Source organism: Accipiter gentilis, chromosome 24 (genome assembly GCF_929443795.1).
Source record: "Accipiter gentilis chromosome 24, bAccGen1.1, whole genome shotgun sequence".
Lineage (NCBI taxonomy): Eukaryota > Metazoa > Chordata > Aves > Accipitriformes > Accipitridae > Astur > Astur gentilis.
In genome coordinates this window covers 4,377,749-4,398,965 of record NC_064903.1, presented here as the reverse complement: position 1 = coordinate 4,398,965, position 21,217 = coordinate 4,377,749, and the positions used below count along the sequence as shown (strand labels likewise).

The following is a 21,217-nucleotide window of genomic DNA, read 5'->3' as shown; positions in this document are numbered from 1 at the left end:
GGAGGCCTCCCCTCTCCCCGAGCCCCCCTACAACGGCACAGCCCCTCTCCCGCCACATACGTACCACGGGCCCCCTCACAGCCCTCCACACCGGCCGCCGCCCCTTCCCGCCGCGCCGCCCCGCTAGACCCAACCGGGGAAAATGGCGCCCGCCTCACCTCCCGCCAGAGCCGGCGGCGGCCTTGCGCCGGCGGCGGGGCGCGGGCGCCCCCCAGCGGCGGCGGGCGCTCACGGCAGCGGGCGGCCGCGGTCCCGCCCGTCCGCCCCCTCAGCTCGGCGGGCTGGCGGCCGTCGGCGGAGCGAGCCTGAGGCGAGGCGAGGCGAGGCGAGGTCGGCGTTTGTAGCCCGGCGCGGGAAGGCACGAAGGGGCGGCCGTTAACGAGCGGCGCAGGGGCCTGTCACGAGCACGAGGCTCGGGTTCGGCGCGCTCCCGCCGAGGCCTCGCGCGCCAGTTGGGGTTCGGGGGCACGGCTGCCCGCCGTGAGGGCACGGGCACCGAACGCCTCCCGTCACGGGGAGAAGGGATCTGGCCCCCGCTCATCCTCCGCGGCGGTCGCGCTCCCGTGGGAGCGGCTCGCGCCAGCTGAAGGCCCACGGCGGCTGCTAGGCCTTTTCCCCAGCACGGCGTTTCCCGCGTCCGAGCCGTCGCGAGCGTGGTGGTCCTGCGACAGGCAGGAGGAGGAACGCAAAGGTAGGTGCGGCGGCTCCTAGCACAGCACCTGCCAGGCCGTGCCAGGCTTAGTGCTGACGCCTTTGGAGTAGAAGAAGAGACCTTCAGCCTTCGTAACTCACAGCCGACACGAGCAGCACTGACCTAGCAGTACCAAGAGTCAGTTGTTTCCCCCAGAAGTTGCAGGAGACGATATAACACAAATGCTGGCTGGAACCTACAGCTCTGACTGCTTACCGTTAACATCTGGGACCAACCTCTGCAGGATGCTGCAGGAGTCAGTCTGTCGATCCACCCTGCAGCCATCCTAGAGTGAGAATTCCAAACAGTGAGGATTTAGTTGAGACAAACAGCAGAAACATGGGTGCGGTGGAGCTCTTCTTATAGCCCCGACAGCGCTGCTGTGCGCTGTGCTCAGCAAGAAGTCAGACCGTTATTCCCCACAGAGGTGACTGGTCTGGTGTGCCAGAGGAGACAAATAAGAGTCAGTCTCAGCCTAATGGCGGGAGAAGTCAGGGGGATTCACAAGAGCTCATCCTGGTGGAGGGAGGAGGGTGAGGGAATGGAACACAGCAGTGAGGACAAAAACTGGGCTTCACTCAAACAAATGACCCCAGCACTCTGCCTGGGGCCGACGGGTGAAGAGCGGGTCTGAATTACACCATAAAATCTAACGGGACTCCTGAGACACTGCTGTTGTGCAGCCAGGGACAGGATGAGTCCCCAGACCTGGGGCTTGGTCTTCCTCAGGGTGAGGGACAGCAAGGAAGGCTACAGTACAATGGAGACCGCAATGAGCTGGGAACACATTGGGGGCAAGCAGTTGTGCGGTAAAAGGGAGGGGGGGGAGAACTGTTCAGTGAACAGCTGAGATGATAGACATACATTTTTCTTTATGAGCAAGCTGAAAAATGTAATTTGAGGTCATTCCAGAACCATTTCTTTTAGCTGAAAGCAAACATTTAATTTCAGAAATTACTGAACACATTTATTTATTTTTGTTAACCTTTTATTTAGGTCACTTCATATTGAAAAGTAAGAAAGGTTGAAATGAAACATTTTCCATCTACTTCCCTCTGTTTTAATTTTGGGGGGCCAAAACTCTCTGCTGAAGGTGGCCCAAGTGCGTACATAAATGCAGCGTTCCCCCCAGAAAAACCCTTTGTTTTCCCACAAGTTATCATTAATTGCTAAAAAATACTGCCCTGCTCTGGTAACATTTGATCTTAAATTCCTGTGTCAGTCTGAAAAGGCAATCCTCTTATCTCAAACATATCACATCTACCTCCCCTGTAAGCCAAAACCCCATGGGGTTGGCTTTGCTTTCAGTGCATGGCTAGATGTACAACAGGAGAAAGAGACTGCAGAGCAGTGAGCACCATCTCCTGCCCAGCCTGGGCTCTCTTGCAGGGAGCAGGCAGCAGTGCAAACCCCTTTCAACCTGCTCTTGCCTTGGCTTCACCTGGGATCGCTCCCACCTTCCACATGTCTTGGTGGAAGGAAAAGCCAAAAGCCTCTGTAAGTCAGCACAGCCCATTGTGTTCCCAGGTTGGATCAACTCCTCCTGATGGGCAAATCCTGCCTGCTCCAACTACTTCCAAACATTAATAAATGCAGAGGTACAGGCATTCTGCTTGGTGTCAGCATGCCTCAGCCTCCCACAGCTATCAGCACTGGACTGCAACAGCCTCAGGGCAATGCTGAGAGAGCAAGAGAGCTCCATTTCCACCTGGCCAGCACTGGTGTTCGAGGGCCCCTTGTCCCCACACCACAGGGACAAACTGTGGGAATGTCTTGAGCTGACGTAATTGTCAAGGCCTAAAAATCATCACCTTTACCCATTCCACGCTGACTTCCCTTAGTCAGGCTGTACACGACAAAGAATTGCTGGTCAAATTCCTTCTGCCCCACTGACGCTGGGCATGACCCTTACACAGATGCTGAAGCGGGACGGCGGTGCTGGGAGCTGGCGGCCAGGGCTGCAGGGCTTAAAGGAAACAGCCAAGGGACACTATGCTCCAGTTAGAGATGGCTTTGTGCTCTCGATGAGCTCAGGCGAGCTCTCGGATCAGGCAAATACTGGGGCAGGCAGGCATAAGCCTCCGGTCTCCTGCCAGCTGCCTCAGTTTGCAGAAGGGAAAGCAGCCTGACCGTGCTGGGTGCCATCTCTGAGATGAACCTTCTTCAGGCTAAACACTGACCCAAATCAATCAGCTGGCCAAGCTAGCCCCTCCTTACTGCACCCATCTCATATGGAACAGCCCCTGGAGAAAAGCCTATCTGAAAGGGGGGTTATACGACATGACCTGTTCTGCTCTGCCTTGCTGTGCTCTCCTGCACGCCTTGCTGCCCTACAAATTGCAATGCGCGGCTTTAACCATGCTGGAACACGAGCACGGTGCTCTCCACCCATATGGTGAAGGTGTGCCAATGGGCTGCAGTCACCCCTCGTGCCACGCTGCTGAGAAGCAGCTACCATGGCATAAAATACTGTGTGAGGAAAAGCAAAGCAAACAGGTCTCAGTGCAGGACTAGGACAGCCCAGACTGAGTTGCAGTTCCCTGTGTGGCTTGCCTGAGCTCTGGTCTGCATGAGAAAGTTCACGCTTTTTTTAAAAAAATTGCATTTTACAAACATATCTGAGAGTAAGCAACTCTAAAGCTATGAGTTTACAGAGAAGAATTGCACTTGCCTGTGGGGCTGTCAACCGCATGTAGTTCACATCTGACAAATGCTCTGCGTGCAAAATGGCTTGAGCCCAAGCTATTTAAAAAGAGAGCTGGATTTAGGTACTTGGTACATGCAACTAAGCTGATGGCAGTATAATATCATTCATAGCTTTACGTTCCATCCCCAACATGTCAGAGAAAGCATTTTCTACCACAGCAATGATCCTTTTGGAGCCCTGAGAAGACTTCAAAACCTTTTGTGAAAACATTAACTCTACTGAGAGCCATTTTCTAAATTACAAAAATTGCACAAAATGGCTGAAGTGGTTACGAGATACACAGAAATCCAAATTTCCTGGCTGTACAAAAGGCAGAATAGTCATCCTTTAGATTCACTTTCAAGACCAGAATTTGCAACCATATAAAATCCATTTCCAAGAGGTCTAACACAGTGAGCCTCTTACACTGCCAGAATCACTGCACAGCTTGACAACACAGAAATGTCTGCTGTGAGGACGAAACCCTGCCATCAGGCTATATGCAAAAGTTAAAAGAAAGTTTGTACAAGAACCCTGCTTTGAAGGAAATGTGAAACCATACCTGTCCTCCATTATACTCAAGTTAAACTTCATCAGAAACATCAGCTCTGTCAGCAATAAACAAATGAAAAATTTTGAGAGTGAAACCTGATACCTGCGAGGGCATAGCATCTTTGTTTTACAGACCCATCCTTCTCATGAGCTAATTTTGTCCTCTTTCATGGTGCTACCCATCACATCTAATGAAGCAAAAAGAGTGTTATTCCATTTTTAGCATCATGTGGATTAAACAAAGCCTCCTTAGCAAGGAGGCTCCCATTACTTAATTTGTCCTCTGGGCAAAACCACAGCTAAATTGTGAGGTGCCCTTCTCTTGGCCAGAGATATCAATTTGTGAGTCATCAGCTTGAGGTGGAGAATAGAAGAATAAGTAAGTCAGTCTGAGAGCCTTTATGCGGGCAAAGCTCTTATTTGCTGTGGTGTTCAAATAGGCACTGCAAGACCTGACCTTGTATTTTAATGTTGCCCTGGCATGCCTGGTCTTAAGGCTATGACCTATGACTGAACTCCTTAAGTAATGACATTTTTGCCAAGGAACTGAAACATCTGCTCTGTAGCAAGAATAATGAAATTCATCAAGAATTTTATAAGCCTATATGGGGAAAAAATTCCAATCAAAGCTTAAAAAAAATCCCCCTCCCAAATACAGCCTGGCAGTGAACAAGGACTGAGCCATGCGACTCCACCTTGTGCTTGCCACCCCACCAACCTGCTGGTACGTGACCATGGAGATGCAGCCATTCCTGCCTGCATCCAGTGCCACTGCTGAGAACAGATGATGATGTGCTGAGAACCTGTGAGAACAGTCACATATGCTTCCAGCTTATGTGCCGAGAGCTCCTGAAAGATGCTGCTGGGGAAGACGGTCACATCTTAATGAGCTTATCTGCTAACGTTTAGTTTGGCCCCTCTTCTACTGTATTTGCTGTATCATGAACATATATATGTATAAATATGTATTTTTCCCTCTTTAAAAGCCTCTCTCCCCATTATCCATGATAATGTGGAGAGTTAGAGGGGTTTTTCTTTTTAAAGCGATTATGATTATGTGAAACCTTTGCTCCCGAGTCGTTCACACAGAAAGCACAGACAAGCCCCCCTGCTGCGAGGTGACAGCTCTGTCTGGCTCTGCGGGGCTTTGGTATTCATAGCTCCACGAGGTCATCGCTGGAAAAAACCTTGACGGTGATGTGACCTGGCACCTCGGCTGCTCCTCGGCTGCCTCTCCCTCGGAGCTGCAGAGTCTGCTGTTCTCTGGGGTCACTGGGTGAAGCTGCCAGCACCGCCTGTCCGAGGAATTGGTCACACAAGACGTTGCTGTTCCAGACCTAGAGACAAGGGAACTGAAATAAGTCCAGCTGAAGTAGTGCTTCTCTCACAGTCTACCTGAGAGGGTTGTGCTGGAGCAGGGTCACCCCCATTAACCCCTTGAAAAAGCAGTGAGGAGGGGGCGTACATCTAAATTTAGCTAATTGTCTAGAGAGCATGTGGGAGATTCTGGATTTGCATGCTCATTTACATACACTATGCAAATAAGGAGCTAAATGCAGCTTTTTGCTTTCTAGGTCACAGCCTGCCTAGAAGAGGTATAAACATTACCTGTTTGAGCTCATCAGCAGTAAAAACCTACATGCAATCAGCCTGTCTGTGCCACTCTGCCTGCTGGTACTCACCTTTGCGGTGTCTTCAGTGCTCTTCCTCTGTGTTAGAGCCGGGTCCACACTGCTAGAGCATGGGACAGCAGTGGTTTTGGAGTCCTTGGCCATGCCCTTTGTCATTACTCAGGACAGGGCTGGGCATATAGCAAGCAGCAACTGAAATGGTGTTAATAGTGGGTTTTGCTGCTAGTCTCACATGCCAGTCTTTATTTGGTCTGTGAAGTTCATTACTGTCTAACTTTCAGTTATCCTGGAAAAGTCAAAGTGTTCGAGCTGCATACCGTAGAGAGATGGGGTGAGGTCCCATGCGTCAATCAAATCTTTACTAAGGATTAGGCAATCCTGCACATGCCAAGAACACAGACCACATTCCATCAGCTGTTGTATCAGTTCCCTCTAGTCGATAACTACAGTCTGTGGTTTGGGGGATAACACTGCTATCATCCTCCTTCTATTTATAATATTTGTAGAATATACCTATTAGTTCAGAGGAGTACTGTGGCACAGGAGTACTACACACCAGTACTGCATTAGGCAGTGGAAAATCAGAAATGTATCTCTTCTTGCAACACAGTGCTATAAAGCTATTTCAATTTCTGGCACTTACGTGCCACAGTGAATTGATTCACAGATACACTGTAAGATCTCCCTACACTGATGAAGAAGACATAGTCCTTAGTATTTGTCTAATACTAAACAACTGTGTGTATCAAACTGAAATGCTGTTCCACTCTCCCAAAGTTTTCCTGGACTGCCTCATCTAAATATCAAGCTCTGTTTCTCCAGCTACTGCGGAGGTAAACAGTGTGGTCTAGTTGCCACAGGACTAGAATTCAAGGTTAAAAGCTTCTTAACAGTAGCCTTAGCTTTGGTTTTATTTCAAACACTGACACTGGACAACACTTGGCTTTTCTTTGTCTCTGGCTTATCAGGTACCTAAATGAAGCAAAAAGTATTTCTGTAAATTCCTTCAAAGCCTTGGAATGAAATATGCCTTCTGATCCCTAAGTATCATCAGTTGCTGTTTTATGGAAAAGACCTAGACTAGAGAATCAGTAGAGCTGAATAGATCCAGGCATAACCCAGTAAGGGGAGCAGAGGTTCTCATACTTCTGTCCTGGGTATCAGTCATACAAATGAAGAGTTAGCACACATCAAGCGCAGTGATGCTGTTGTGCTCCCCTACCTGCCCTTAGCAGCCCACCCAGCATGGCTTATCTCACCTGGATAATGATAGGACTGTCGATGTTCTTCCTGTAGAAAATCACTTGTGTGTCGAAGATGGCACTGGTCGTATCGTGTTGCACAGGGGAGCGCATGTTTTGGTTCTCACACTTGATAAGCACGTAGGGATCTGCTCCTAAAACACAATGAGCAGCACAACTCTTAGGACACAGAACAGCAGCTGAGACCTGCCCAGACACCCAGCAGAAGCAATCCCCTCCTGTGCCTGGCAGCGCCAGTGCTATTGAGCATAGGAACCGGGCACGTCACATCCACCGCTAGCTGCCCATCACCAGCAGAGGTGAAATACCTCAGTCTTCTAACAACTGGATGCTGAGAGCTGGAAACTAAGCACGATTTGCTGTGAAACCAGCTCAGTCCTAGACTGGGATTGCGATCTTTCCACATATCCTTGCTCTGCATCCTCCTGGCTCATCTAACAGAAAGTCTTTAAAGTGACACTTTAAGCTCCCCGACACTGCTCTAGACATGAAAGCCAAAATGCATATGTGCGTATGCTATCTGGTATGTAGTTCTGGGTGCCTGGGCCAAAATGGAAGGTAAAAACTGTTCGTTGTCCACAATTCCTATGGAGGGCAAGGACAGGAATTGCACAGAACTGCTTTTAGATGACTGAATGCACATCTCAGTACCCACCTTTAGACCGCCTGGCTTGAAAGTGCTGTCTACTGTATTTTGATATGGGTATTAGTGTTAGGAGGTAGTTTTCAAGCAGCAGTTTCTGTTCCAGAAAGTAAAATATTGTCAAAATGCAAAAACATTCTGTAGGAGTGCACTGGTTTCAACAAAGTTTTCTGTGGGAAACTGTCAAAGCAAATCCTCCCCAGTTTCTCATTTCATTCCCATGAACCTGAGACATCTTTGGTTCTATCATTTGGATCAATGTAATTTTAAAGTTTATGTTACCACATGTTTGTTTCTATTATAGGTCCCAGTTAATGTTTTAAATTACAATTTAATCACACGTAACCCACTGAGATTATTCAACATTCTAGAAATGCTTTGCTGATTTTACACTGAACTTTTTTACTTTGTTGTAAATGTTGATATTTTCTTTCCATTCCAATAGGGAGCAAGAACCAATTTGGAAACACCTGTCTTTATCCTCAAATAGAATGGAGCATTCCACTTTAAAATTAAATTTTAATTAAACACAGGCACTACCATTTTTTTTTGTATTTCAGCACAACTATTTCTGTCCATTCCTATTGTTAATGACAGCATATCTGTTTTTCCACACCTTGCTACTTTTTAGATATGGATTTTAAATAAACCCACTGAATGTGCGTAAGTGTAAGTCAGACTCGTGATCATTTCTTACACACATTTCATCACCACCTACTTCAAAATGCCACCACTGGAATGACAGCCATAAGGCAGCATAATTTTAAGGCAGCTTTCGTTTTTTAGCAATTCATACCCGGGATGATTCTCCTCAAACACATCACTCATTTGCAGGAATGGATACCAACATCTCACGCAAACAAACCACGTATCAGCTACATCCAAAACAGAAGGAGCTACTTCCACTTATGAGAAAGAAACAGATTTTTCCATATGCTGCACTATGATTACACCTGGGCAGATATGCAATAGGCCCGTTACCCTGACAACATCTCACACTTACTACAGCAGGTAGCAATGTATTGGCTTTTCTGATAGGCAATTACTTTCTGTGTCACAGAATGTGTGGTTCAGCTCTGGGGCATGGGGCCATACCACGCTGTGTAATCAGTGATGGAAAAGCTCCCGCATTTGCAAAGAGATTTGGAAAATGGATCTGAATAAAATGGGCTCTTGCATGAAATGGTGTCAACTACTTTGGCCACAAAGGAAAGCAACATCTGATCATTAAAAGTAATTAAGAGAGAGGGCATAAGAAGAGGTGGTGAAAGGACACAGATCTTAAAGAGGTAACAGGCATATCTGGTGGATGAGCGAGATGTTAATGAAGGGAGTTGCTAAGTGAAAGGAAAGGGAAAGCTAACATTGGAAACAGATTCACATTCTCAGAAAGAGCTAGAAAAAGAGAGGGAAGTAGAAGAGGAACATGAAAGGTACCTGCACAGCATGACCTCACAATGACATTGCTGAATGGTCAGTTATATTAGGAGGACTGGCTCCAATTCCAGAACAAAAGAAAGAAATGGGAGAGCTGCATATGCAGGATGAGGCAAGGGATGGTCTCGCCTACAGTTGTCCCAGTTCTTGGCAGCTCTGGGCCTGGTTTATTTACAGTACAAAGGCAATGCAGAAAGGGCTACTAATGTGGAAGAGCAACATCCTAGTATTCACCATGAGCTGGGAATGAAAATCACTGGAGCTGCTACTCTGGCAACTGCTCTGACAGTGGAAGGAGGACTGGGTTCAGTTCTTAGGCACACACATGACTCAAGCTATGCTTTGAACACCATACTGTGTATAAACAGCTGTTTCTTCTCAGTCCTATGGCCATGCTGTTGTATTGGGAAGCTGTATGAAAACAGCACAAAGGAAAAGGTTGAAATCTGTAAAAGCCAGGAACACTTGAAAAGTAGTGACATCTCTAAGGCTTAAAGAAATCTATGCACAGTAGTCTAAGGCTAACATTTTTCTTTTGGAGACTTGGACTGAGGATCTAACATCCACACCCTTCAGCACTGTACCAAAACAAAAGACTTTCTAGAAAAGTGTTCTTGAGAAAAAGTTCTCGGAGACATTCCCTCTCTTCTCCAGCTAGACCACTCTTAGTGGTAATATGGAGAGCTATGACAAACTCAGCCACTGGAAGAAGGCATGGGCCAAACAGAGCAGACACAGTGCTGAGACACAAGCAGCGCCTTGGGAATTACATCAGATTGTTTTGCCTTTTGCAGTTGAGTCTTTGCTCATGTGATACCTCTTAGCTTCTCCTGCAATACAGATAACAAAAGAGAGTCTTTCCACTGCCATCAGTAAATCTTCCCCTCATCTCTACTCCTTTTTCTCTCTGCTTCCCTTCTCGTGCTTTGACTGGACATTTACCAGCTGCTTTTTGCCTTCTCCTTCCTTCTGTTCCTCAGACTGCTCCCAGGGCAACTGCCATTATAGGTACCAGATACTCTACTTACCACTTATTTCACATACAAGGGATAACAATACGTAGTTTAGAAAAGGAGCAATGAAAGGCAATTAAACATGCGAATTCAACATGAAATTTCAGTGGGAAGACTTAAAAATACAAAAAATTATTTTTTTCTCAAAGATAAGCTCTTGGGAAAAGAGTGTGACAGACAGTAGCGAGAGCAATTTTTAAAGCAGACTTGGGAATGAGAGACAGAAAATGTCCAAGCACACAGTGTTGCTTCATCTTTTTTGCAAACCTGCCACTGTGCTTGGCTCACAGATAGTTGGATCAACTTCAGAACAAGCTAACTCGGAGAGCGGTACTTCCAAGAGAAGCAGCCTATATGCATTCAGAATTGAGTCTGGGCTGCTAGATTCATCCACTATTGACAACAGCAAACCATCCATTATTTTTTCCTGACAGGACAATGGATCAAAGACAGCAGCAAGGAGGAACTTTCCAATAAACATTTAAAGTAGAGATTAAACAACCTTCCTCTGGCAGGGAGCAGGGTTCTGATGACAAGCAGCTCGTGAACGAGGCCGGGTGTGCACTCGCTATGCAATCTTCATTCTCTTCCAGTTTTAAGTAGTTGCTCAGAAATTTGTGCTAAGCACAACTCTCAGATGACAGTGATGGGCTTATATGAAGATCAGTGCATTCAAGTGTAAAATCCCTCTATCCTACTTATATCCAAAAAAAGTATCTCTGTTCAGGCTGCTTTTACTTTCTGCAACTGAATACCCCAGTGTCAGAGTATAGAGACATCCTGATGTTTTCAGGACAGTTTGTCACAGAGATGTAATGCCATGTCTCAGTTCTCAGAAGCTTCAGAATGAATCATAACCTCCTCCTCCATCATCAAGTTTTGTCTTCTCTCTATGCTAAGGGATGATAGTGACAAACCGGGCAGGTGTTGGACAAGGCGGAATACAGCTGACAGATGACAGACAGTGAGCATCAGAACAGAAGCAGCTTGAGAGCTGAGATGCTGTAGATCAGAAGGTGAAGGGCAAGTCAGGAAACCCTTGTGAAATGCAGTGGGGCTAATCAGACACAGCAGCTCACATGGAAACAAGTTACCAACAACCTTTGCACCAGAAAACGAGTAACCTTTGTGTGAGTTCCTCTTAGCAGCAGGCAAGCACAACCACTTAATCTACCTATTTTCTACTTGAATAAACATATTGACTGTGCCTAACCTGAAAGGAAACCTCTACTTCTCACTCCCAATGGCAATTGCTGTGTGGCCTCTTCCCTCATCTCGCAGTATTGATTAGACAGGAGGCTGCTGTTGACTTTTAAATCCAGTTCACATCAGGAAATGTTCCAGGAACAGCAGGTAAGGCTGGTATTTTGGTAACTGCCCATGTGACTTTGAGGTCTAAACTCACTTCTGAGAAAGCTGGTCTTTTTCAAATGCCTGGCTGCTATTTCTCCTTGAGATAAGCATGGGAGACTGTCCAGACGTGGATCCAGAGAAGCCAGAGAAGAGACGAAAGATGACAAGGAGTTGCATTCTGTTGCAGGAGTATTAGGAAGCAATCTTAGAATATGAGATATTTAATTCCCTGGACATGTTACTTTCTAGTGTAAATTTACAATCCAGCCAGTGTGCTTCAAGGAATTTCTATATCCACTCTTTTAATCTACCAAAAACCCCTCCAAATGTGAGAAACATGTGCCATACCCAGCTTTTTTATGTTACCAAAAATGGACTCTAGTATCAATTGGGAGCTTTGCCAAATATCCCAGCAAGGTGCCCATAGAAAGCAGAGTGCCAGTTATGGGTGTTATCCTGGTCATTGCGCAGCTTGATTTTATTTTGTAGCACAAACATCAGCAGTGCACATTTGGCTTAATGTTGTTTTTTTTTATTTACACACTCTCCCTACTTCATTTGTCTGAAGCTGATATAAGATATGGCATCCTGCAAGACAATCTATGAATGTACTCTGTGAGCTGGAGATACTTATAGGAAAAAAGGCTAATAAAGAAAGATTCAAATGGGGATTTCACAGCAGAATTCAAGATAATGGGGAAGCTACTGAAGTGAAGTAACTCAGCTCTCCTTCAGTGCCCCCTGAATAGATGAGATTTGGAACTACAGGCTGAAAAGAGACAAAGGCTTTTACTGAAAGCTTTGTATTGATACAAAAGGAAAATATTTAAACTTTTTTTGTGAAATCTTATTCAAGGTCAAACAATAAGATTCATTTAGGTTTTGTGTTCAAATCCCCTTATGTTTTTGATGAATTTAAAAATGGCACGCTGTTTCACACAGGGAAATGGGAACAATTCAGAAAAAAATTGTCAATGATCGATACTGATTTTTTTTCAGCCACTTGATGAATTCAATTACTAATTCACAAGTAGTATCACTTGACCCAATTATGCATTTTTTCAGCAGATAAAGTAATCAAGCAGAAGTTTTGCTTAGGTTTAAACAGGAAATCCATGAGTCCATTTCCTATAGACAGTTCTTTCCACAATAGGTTACCTTTTCAGTTTTGTCAGGGTAATCATAAGCCCAACACTGGATGCTGAAATCAAAGTGAAAGAAGATGCTTCAACTCAACCTGACCATATGTGGTAGTACAGGGTCCTAAAGGTATTTGGGCTATGCTGTAGTTAGAATACTTATTACACATTGGTTGTAAGTCCTATTTGTATATTCCTGAGGGTCTGTGTCACAATGCAGCAAATCCCACAACGCTGTCTGAGCTCAAGCCTGGTCTTTGGCAGCTGCAGGCAATGGGTTTTAATGATCTTGTCAAGACTGTAATTGTGCTAAGAATTGTGAAATGCTAAGGGTGGAGAATTGGCTTTTATTACTTTATGGCAGGGAATGTTAGAGAAAAATGTTTAAGGAATTTTAAAAGAAAAAAAACAAACAACACCCCACCCTTAAAAATGAAAATGTCCTTCACAGGGCAAGAACAAGAACATGCTGCCTCTCTTCAATGCACTGCTCTACTATTCTTGTCACATACAGCCCCTTCAGTCCCACCCATCCATCCTGCCTTGCTGAGAACATGGACCCATACTGCTTGTTTGATGGAGGTGTTTGTGGCTCCAGTTTTTCAAGAAAAGTACCAAGAAAAATTAACTGAATCAATTTTCTATATCTCTTCCCACCAACATTCCTGTCCCCTGAAGAGACAACCAGACTTAACAGAAAGTGGCTTTCACAGTGAAAAGTACATTCAGTCACCACACAGTGCGTGCCAGGAATAACTATGAAAAGGGACTGGAATCAAATTGTAGCCAGCTGGTGGGAGAAATTTTACAGCTGCTTTGTGAGACTGAAGATGAACTGTACTACAGGTCTAAGTCTAATGCCTTCTCTACCAGAAGAAGTTAATGCAACTTAGCTCCACATCTTAAAGTGAAGAGAGCTGAAGAGTTATCTGGAGCAAACACAGATGTTTCAGGAACCTCTTTAGTTTCCAGTTCCACACTCATTGTAGTATCTCTGCTCCTTCGCTTTCTCCCTACCAACCACTCAGTGCTGGATGTGTCTACCTTTTTCTATTGCACTGGTCATGGAAAATTAAGGCCGGCAGACAGAGAGCAGGAGTAGAAAATGAGGAAGTAAATGACAACTGGACAAGTTTCCTAATTAACTGTCAACATTGTGTGCCAGAAAGACATTTTAGTGTCCTTCAGGACACTTCCTTTGACATGTAGATACACAGTCCTGTACAAGTCACTTAACCTTTCCCTGTCCTAGTTTACCCAGCTGAAGATGGTTGTTTGAAAACCATAATTTCCTCCCTGAAGTGGTATTAAGCTTGTGGTAATGAAGAACAAAGTGCTCTGAAGGCCATGAATGACATTGCTGAGGTAAGTAAGTGTAATACACTACATGAGATTGTGCGATTCAGCTGTCTCCTTGGATATTTTCCATTTAGAAAACACATAACCCTGAAAGGTGAATTTCTTACTAATCCCCACAAAAAGCCTCTCAGGAAGGTCTGACTACTACTGCCCATCTGGACCAGCATAGGTGACACATAACTCTTGCTGTTTTGCATCATCTTATTCACCTGATCTCTCCTTTTGAGCAGATTCTACAATGTGCTGAAAAAAATCCCATATATCTTCCGTTTAAGTAATTTCTGACTGCTTACTTATCAACTCAGATCATCATTAGAGGACTGAAGAAGCCCCTTCCACTCTTCCAGGCTTCCTTTACACTTACCGCCTGATCTGTCTTGCTTCTGTAAACCCTCTGCAGAGTGAATTTTTATTTGGGTGACTCTGCGTGGATAGCCACAAAGAAGACTCCAACATGTCATTTTAGGCTTATCTGCCTTCAGCTCCCTGAAAAATCACAGGAAAATCAATTGAAGCAACAAATGTCAAGCAAACAATCAATAGTTGTGGAAATCTGGCATTTTCAGAACATGTTGTACTCTTTCCTCATCTACCATTTTGGAAGTTTGTGGTATAGAGATGACAGACTTAAGAAATAAAAACAGAGCAAAGCAAACCAAAGGTGTGTCATCCTTCACATGGCAGCAGAAGTGGCAGGAAAAAAAAATTTAAATCATGGAAAATAGTATCAAAGCAAGAAAAAAATTCAGTGGGCCCGATTTCACAAAACACTGGTTTTGCCCTCGCAGACAACCACTGGTTTCAAAGGAGATGGTCAAAGAAATTAACAGTATCAACTATAACTGCAAGCACCGGTGCTCAGTGTTCTGACCTAGAACTGGAGGCAACTACAAAAGCCAAACTAAAAGGTCAAAAGACCCAAACTGAATTGTCCACTAGGTTCCTAAGTAAAAATGTCCTGACCATGCACAAATGCCACTAAACCTTCTGGAGATTCCTGGAGGTGACCCTGGCCATCTCAAGGGCCTAGTTCTGGAGCGATCTGAGCTAGTAAGTCAGGGATATTTGAGGGCAACCAGGCAACCATTTCCAAGGACGTGCAGCCAGTGTGGGCAAGGGAAGATCTCATGTAGCTGTGAGTGCAACCTACCTGAGTTTTGATGGCACATCTGTGAAGAGTCTCAGGATAAACTTTGTAATGATGCCAGGATGATACGTAGTTGGGATAAGGATGTAGCGGCCTTGCTTAAGGATCCTCTTCAAGAACACAGTGCGTGTGTTGATGTACAGGGATGTGGCCACTCTCTCCTGCACAGTGAGCTTGTGTAGTCGATAGCTTCTGTTATCCTCCACCTACAGCCACAGAGCAGTATAGGGATTAATGCAAGGATGGATATCAGGCGGGATTTTCCCTGCACATCACACAGCCTTTCAGGGGCAGAAAAGACAATGTGCAATAAAGGCAAATGGTTTGGCAAATGGTTTTTCACCCACTGAAGCTGTGGCAGAGAGAGTCCTGACAGGCAACGCAGTGCTCCAAGTGCTAGCCCACGCAGGCTTCCAAGCAGTGCTTTTCTGCACTTCACTGCATCAGTATATACACGTACACACCTAAGTGGTGGTGAAAGCTTGGGACTGGCAAAGACATGCATCCACTAACAGAGACATAATGCTACTGCAGAGTTTTTAATACTTCCAGAGATGCACACACGCTCCAAGGACTCCACCCACTGAACTACGCTGCCATTTTAGATGAGGCCGATTCATCTGCCTCCTTTCTCTAGCATGTAGAGAGAGCATTCCACTCTTATGTAGCGGGCTCTCAATCCAGATGCACACAGCTATATTTTCATTGCCCTTTCCTGAATATAAAAGCCACAGAATAACCATTTATGTTTTGTTCTAAGCCTTGAAGCTGTGCTTAACTATTAACATGCTCTTCAGGGAACTGATATTTGCCACAGCACAGTTAAAATATAAACCTATTTCTTAAGCAGCTCCTGGGGGCAAAGACAGCCCTACATTCTTATCTGGTAGTTCTCTTTTGTCTTCAGATAATTTAGGCCATGGTCTTCCAAAGGCCTTTAGTCATGATAATGAGCCTGGTGGGTTAGAACACTTCTGAAACAGAAAAATTATTGAACAGAAATAAAGACAGAGCACTGATAATTTTCTGAAGGTGTGATTTTATTTTCCAAGCCTTTCCAAATTAGATATATAGGCATGAAAAAGGCAAGTTAAATCATGCTACTTACATGTTACTTAATGACACGTTTCAATGTATGTGGTTAACAGGTGATTGTCAAATGAAGTGGTGTGATGCAGATGTCAGCAGCTCTGACTGTTAAAAACTGTCTGGTTTTAAGGGTGGGGTAATAGACTCAGTGTAGTCCCACTAGCTATAGCAACAGATGATAAAACAATCCTGATCCTCAGTGAAAAAGCAGATACATAGCTGTTTCTCTTGCTTTCCTCCTCCTTTCAGTTCGTATGTTTTAATTTTACTCCATTTGCCCTGGGAGTGCAATTAAATTACTGTTTGTGATCCCTTTGGTTCCTTTTCACATATGGTCATTTCCTACTCACTAGTCCAGCTTTTGAAAACACTCTTCACTCTTTTCCTAAGTGGCAAAAGAAAACCAGCAGACTTTTCAAACTCATTCACTTGGCTGTATTTGCTGATGAAATGGAGGCAGGAGACTCCAGTGAGGAGGAGTAAAAAACCCTCTATGTTTCAAGCATTAATATTTTTTGTCTTTCTCTTCAAAGCTTGGGGTAGGAAAAGCACTTAAAATTCTTTTGCAATAGAGAAAAATGACTTATGTTCCTTTAGTTCAAATAGAGTTTGAATTGAACTAAATTCAATTTAGTTCAAATAGTCTGTCTAATGTCAGCTCTGGTGACTGAGTGCAGTACACATACAAAGCTCATGTTGATAGGAAAGCCAGACCCCACCATTATAATCATGCCTCTATCTGCCAGAGATCTCATTGCCAGGATGAAGCAGGACTGCTGAACAAACTCTGAACCAGGAGTGTAAGTGACTGCCTACCTTGAATATTTCAAAGCCAATCGGGATGCTGTCTCCTTTCCCTTCTTTTTTGTATTTGCGGCGATCTTCCTGTTGTAATGAGACCAAAACTTTGTCCTCAGTCTTCTTAACATCAAAGATGTACTAGTAGAAGAGAGATGAGGGTAAGCTGTTAGTAATACCTTAGGATACTGAGGATAATGCCATCACCAAGGAAATACGTGCATACAAATGAGGCAAGTAAAAATACATTTGGGGGTGGGAGGAGGAGTTCTCCATATAACAGACATTCCCAGCAATTCAGAGCTGCAAATTAATGCTAATAATAAGGATCTTTAAACCAGAAGTATCAGAGACACTGAAACAGGTAATTCACATGAAGGACAGTGTGGGACAGTATTACAGAATAACTGTTGAGGCAGCAGAAGAGAACATCTCCTCTGAAAGCAAAAGACAAAAGATTAAGTTTTATTTATATATATAAACCAGGAGGGAGACAAAAAAATTAAACCAACAGACTCCAGATGAGGTCTTTGATAATTTTGGATTATTCTTTCAACTTGAATGTCTAAACAGGGCCTGTAAATTTTAAGCATCTTTATATAGGGCCTGCAAATGAAGGAATTTTCCAAATCTTAGTTAAAAAAAAACCCCAAACCCACAACTCCATTCTGCACGTACAATTTCTATTTAATATAAGAATGACAGGAATGCTAATTTGGGGCTTTCTCAGTTTTCCTGAAAGTCTTAGGGATACCCAGTAAAAAGGGCTAAGAAGGACTCCTGCATCTTTAACATGCAAATCTTTTATCCAAACTGTTTAAAGTAAACTTGAATCAACTTGGGTTTAAGACCAATCAAAGAAAATTACTTCAAGTTTAAGCAGCAGTTCCGATCTCAATAAATCAGACTTGAATTACTTACATTATTAAGTATCACTACCAGACCAGTTCACGAGTAAGTATGTACCCTTTCAGTAGACAAAACAGGTCAGATAGGTGTTTCTTTATACAACAAAGAATTAAATACTCCAATTTGTTCACTATTTGAGACTCCTTGAAATTTTGTTTCTTTTGTGCGTGCAGAGGGCAAATCTGAGTTCTCAGAACCAGTAGAGGGGAACAGGACACTATTTATGCCAAGTTTAGACAGATGCTGTATTCTTCCATCCTCAAAGACCTTTAAACATGAAGCAAATAAATAAAAGCATAAAACTGCAGTGGTGCACAGCTGGGTTCTATGTGCACCACATGTTCTGATTTAAGCCAAAATTCTCTGACAGCATGGAGAGGAATATCATTAGTGGTTCAATTCCCCCCTCCCTTCTTCAAGAGCTGCTAAAAAGTAAATCCTCATTGAGATTTGCTCTGAGGTAGATACTGAGATTGCCTTGGTTACCGTTGTGGAATGATCCTGTGTAATGATTTCACATCCCTCTGCGGTTAGAGCTCTGCAGAATAAGGCACCATCCCATTTCTCATTCCTGACCCTCACTGTCTCAGGCCGTGTCACACCCACATGGAGGAAACACCAACCTCTAGCAAAGTTTGCTGAAGCACAACAGTATTGGAAAGAAAATCAATACCTTCCCAAGCCTCTAGGCTTCATTAGTTGTTCACAGTATTTACGGTCCAGATTGGCCTCCTACAGAAGTACTGCTTGCTATTCTGGGCTGGCTGGTTTTTGATACAATTTCAATGCTTTGTACTGTTATTTGTGTGCTATATTAACATTGCGGCAGCATGGGATCCTGAAAAGAGTCCTAGTGGTTGTAAAGAGCCTCCGCAGAGAGACTCTAAAAAGTGAGATATAAATATGCAGCAACAACTAGTAAGGCACATTTTCATTGTGGTCCCTGTTGAACCATATGCAGTCTTACCTTGTCAGATAGCCTAGAGTGTTTCAGGGCAAATGGAGGTGTGGAAGGGAAACTGTGAGAGTGCAAGAGAGCTCTCTTTGATAAGAGGTATGCAACTGTGATGATCTTTGACCTGATGACATTTCAGCTGTCCTAATGGGTAACAATCTGGAAATCAGCAGGTGGCTGTAGGAATACATTTATACTTGGCTTAAATTCCCTTATTTTAAAGGGACTGCAAGTGCCACAATCCCTCTCTGTACAGATAAACTTCACAGGAGGCCTCAGTGTCAGGCATTTCACTCAGGGAGAACAGAGAGAGATTATCTCTAGACTATGGTAGTATGTGCCACAGTAATTTATAACGGCCCTAAGCTAACATAAATGTGTTCCAGCGCTGCTATTAAGAGCCTTTTAATCAACTAGCCTAGAGATAAAGCTGGAATAAATAGAACTTCCATTGCAGCAGGCATTGCACTCAACCGTAACGTGTATATTTTGTTCTCTGTGACAGCTAAACAGTTACAAATGAGACCCAGACAAGCACTTGGAATACGTCCAGAATCATATAGGGGAATATCTGAATAAAATCACCCCCTGGAAATGAGGCACTAACAGAAGACAGAGCAGTGAACAACTGCTTCTCCATCTATACCTGTATGACAGGATGAGCTGGGAGTTTGAGATTCACTCCTAGTCTGAACAGCAAAGGCTGCCTTTCTCCAATATCCTGCTATGAAAATTGAAGGGTGCAGACAGAAACCTCCCATACAAGTGCAAGGACGCAGACACAAGAACATCTTTAATTAATCTAAAGTATGTGGTGAATTACAAAAGAACAGAAGGTCAATTTTCAAAGTAATAACTGAAGTAGTAGGTGCCCAGATCTCATTGACAGCAATGGAAGTTTTATGCCTGAATTAGCATGCACTGGGATGAAAACGTACAACACTGAGAAGGGCAGGAAGGTGAGAAATGAAGTAAGAATGGATGAACAGATAAACTGAATAGCTTGAAAGTTACCAGGTAGGATGAGACAAGGAAAATTCTGTAATGCTGATGAGAGGGTGAGCTTGGGGAAGAGACTAGATACTTTCAGAATCTTACATTAATGCAAAATTGATACTAACAAAATACAGTGGACCAAAACTTCAGGTTGTTTAAAGATGTGAAGTGAATGGAGTTCTGTCATTAGGAAATCAGACTTGCTGCCTTACTACAACTGGGCAACTGAAAGAAGTCCAGGCAGGACTTCAGTAATCCTGGTGTGTCTGACTCATCAGCCCCAAACATGATCAGTCCTAAACAAATATCTAAACTCTTCTGAGAGATTTCACAGAAATCCCTGAAACAGGCAGTGAACCAGCATACTCCCAGAGCACAGACACTGGCAATGATAATTCTGTCAAGTAGTCACTGCCAACTCATAAATAGGGTGCATCCTTCAGAAGCCCTAGCTAAAGTGGATACATTTCAATACCTCACAAAATACAGGGATTCCCACCTGGGGATTCTGAAGGAAGGTCTCTTTGTTATCAAAGCATCCACCAGCGCGATTTAGCAGGGGCTCTGAATTCTTTGTCCAAGCCCCACGCATCATTTTCTTCTCCCAGGTCTTGTGGATACTGAAGTAGGAGGTATTCACAATCCGGCAGATGTCCACATCAGTGAAATTCTTACACCAGTCCTCAAACGTCATCCTATTCCATAAGACACCAGGAAAGTAATGGTTTATTTAAAAATAAACAGTGATACTCACGTAAAGAGCCAAAATAACACATGAAATCTTCCAGTAATTTAGGAGGAGGCATTGCTCAGCTGTCCAGAGGACAAACTGATTCATTGGAATGCTCTCCATGTGGAAATACTTGTGAAGCCACAATCACACTATCTTAGAACTTAATTTAGAGAATATCACCTCAGTGTGTTTGGTCAGCTCTGGATTTGCTCCATTGCAGCACCTAAGCCTAAAGGATAGGTTGTATCTACCAGGCTGGATTTGATAACATGTATTTTGCAAAGGCAAAGGAGATTACCTGCAACCAAAGCACTATCTCATTATTATGGTCCTTATTGGTATATCTGTCCCTGAGCACGACTCAAACCTCTGTACTATGGACATAGTTTTTATTTAGTACCAATCTCAATGCTATAACCTGTGCCTGCTAAAGTGACAGACTGGATTGCAGAGCAGTTAAAAACTGTTCAGCTCCTCTAACAGCTTGGTATCTCTGAACTACCATCATGTCCTGGCTTATTAATGGCCCAGAACCAAACCCTACAGCTGGCTTCCAGTTGCCAGTTCTGACAAAGCCAAGCAAACAAAAGACTTCATATAAGCCCTACCAGCAGACCTGATTCCATATTGATGATCTACTGAAGAACTTGCTGGACTGCCTTGGGGTATCTAAGAGTCAAAATTATTAGAGTTCTGGAGATTCTGTAGAGAATGAACACTTCTCATGCCCATGCTGGAAAACACCGACAAGTATCAAAATTCATTGGCTGCAATTGTATTTACAGACACCTCAGCCGTGGTTGACCTAGAAATCCTACAGATAG

At 44.0% G+C, this 21,217-nt stretch overlaps 1 protein-coding gene across 2 annotated transcripts in view; it reads right to left on the bottom strand.

Annotated features, from left to right (window-relative positions):
• Positions 1-1,693: 1,693 nt before the first annotated feature.
• CAPN6 (calpain 6) overlaps positions 1,694-21,217 on the bottom strand; it is a 67,564-nt gene continuing 48,040 nt past the window's right edge. The window contains exons 9-14 of one of the 2 annotated variants that reach the window (XM_049827267.1): positions 20,160-20,355; positions 16,819-16,941; positions 14,917-15,119; positions 14,131-14,252; positions 6,820-6,956; positions 1,694-5,266 (exon numbers count right to left, since the gene is read on the bottom strand). In XM_049827267.1, coding sequence (XP_049683224.1) covers positions 5,084-5,266; positions 6,820-6,956; positions 14,131-14,252; positions 14,917-15,119; positions 16,819-16,941; positions 20,160-20,355 — 964 coding nt within the window. In that variant the 3' untranslated portion in view covers positions 1,694-5,083. The remainder of the gene's footprint in view (positions 5,267-6,819; positions 6,957-14,130; positions 14,253-14,916; positions 15,120-16,818; positions 16,942-20,159; positions 20,356-21,217) is intronic. The other variant, XM_049827268.1, reaches the window with a different exon arrangement.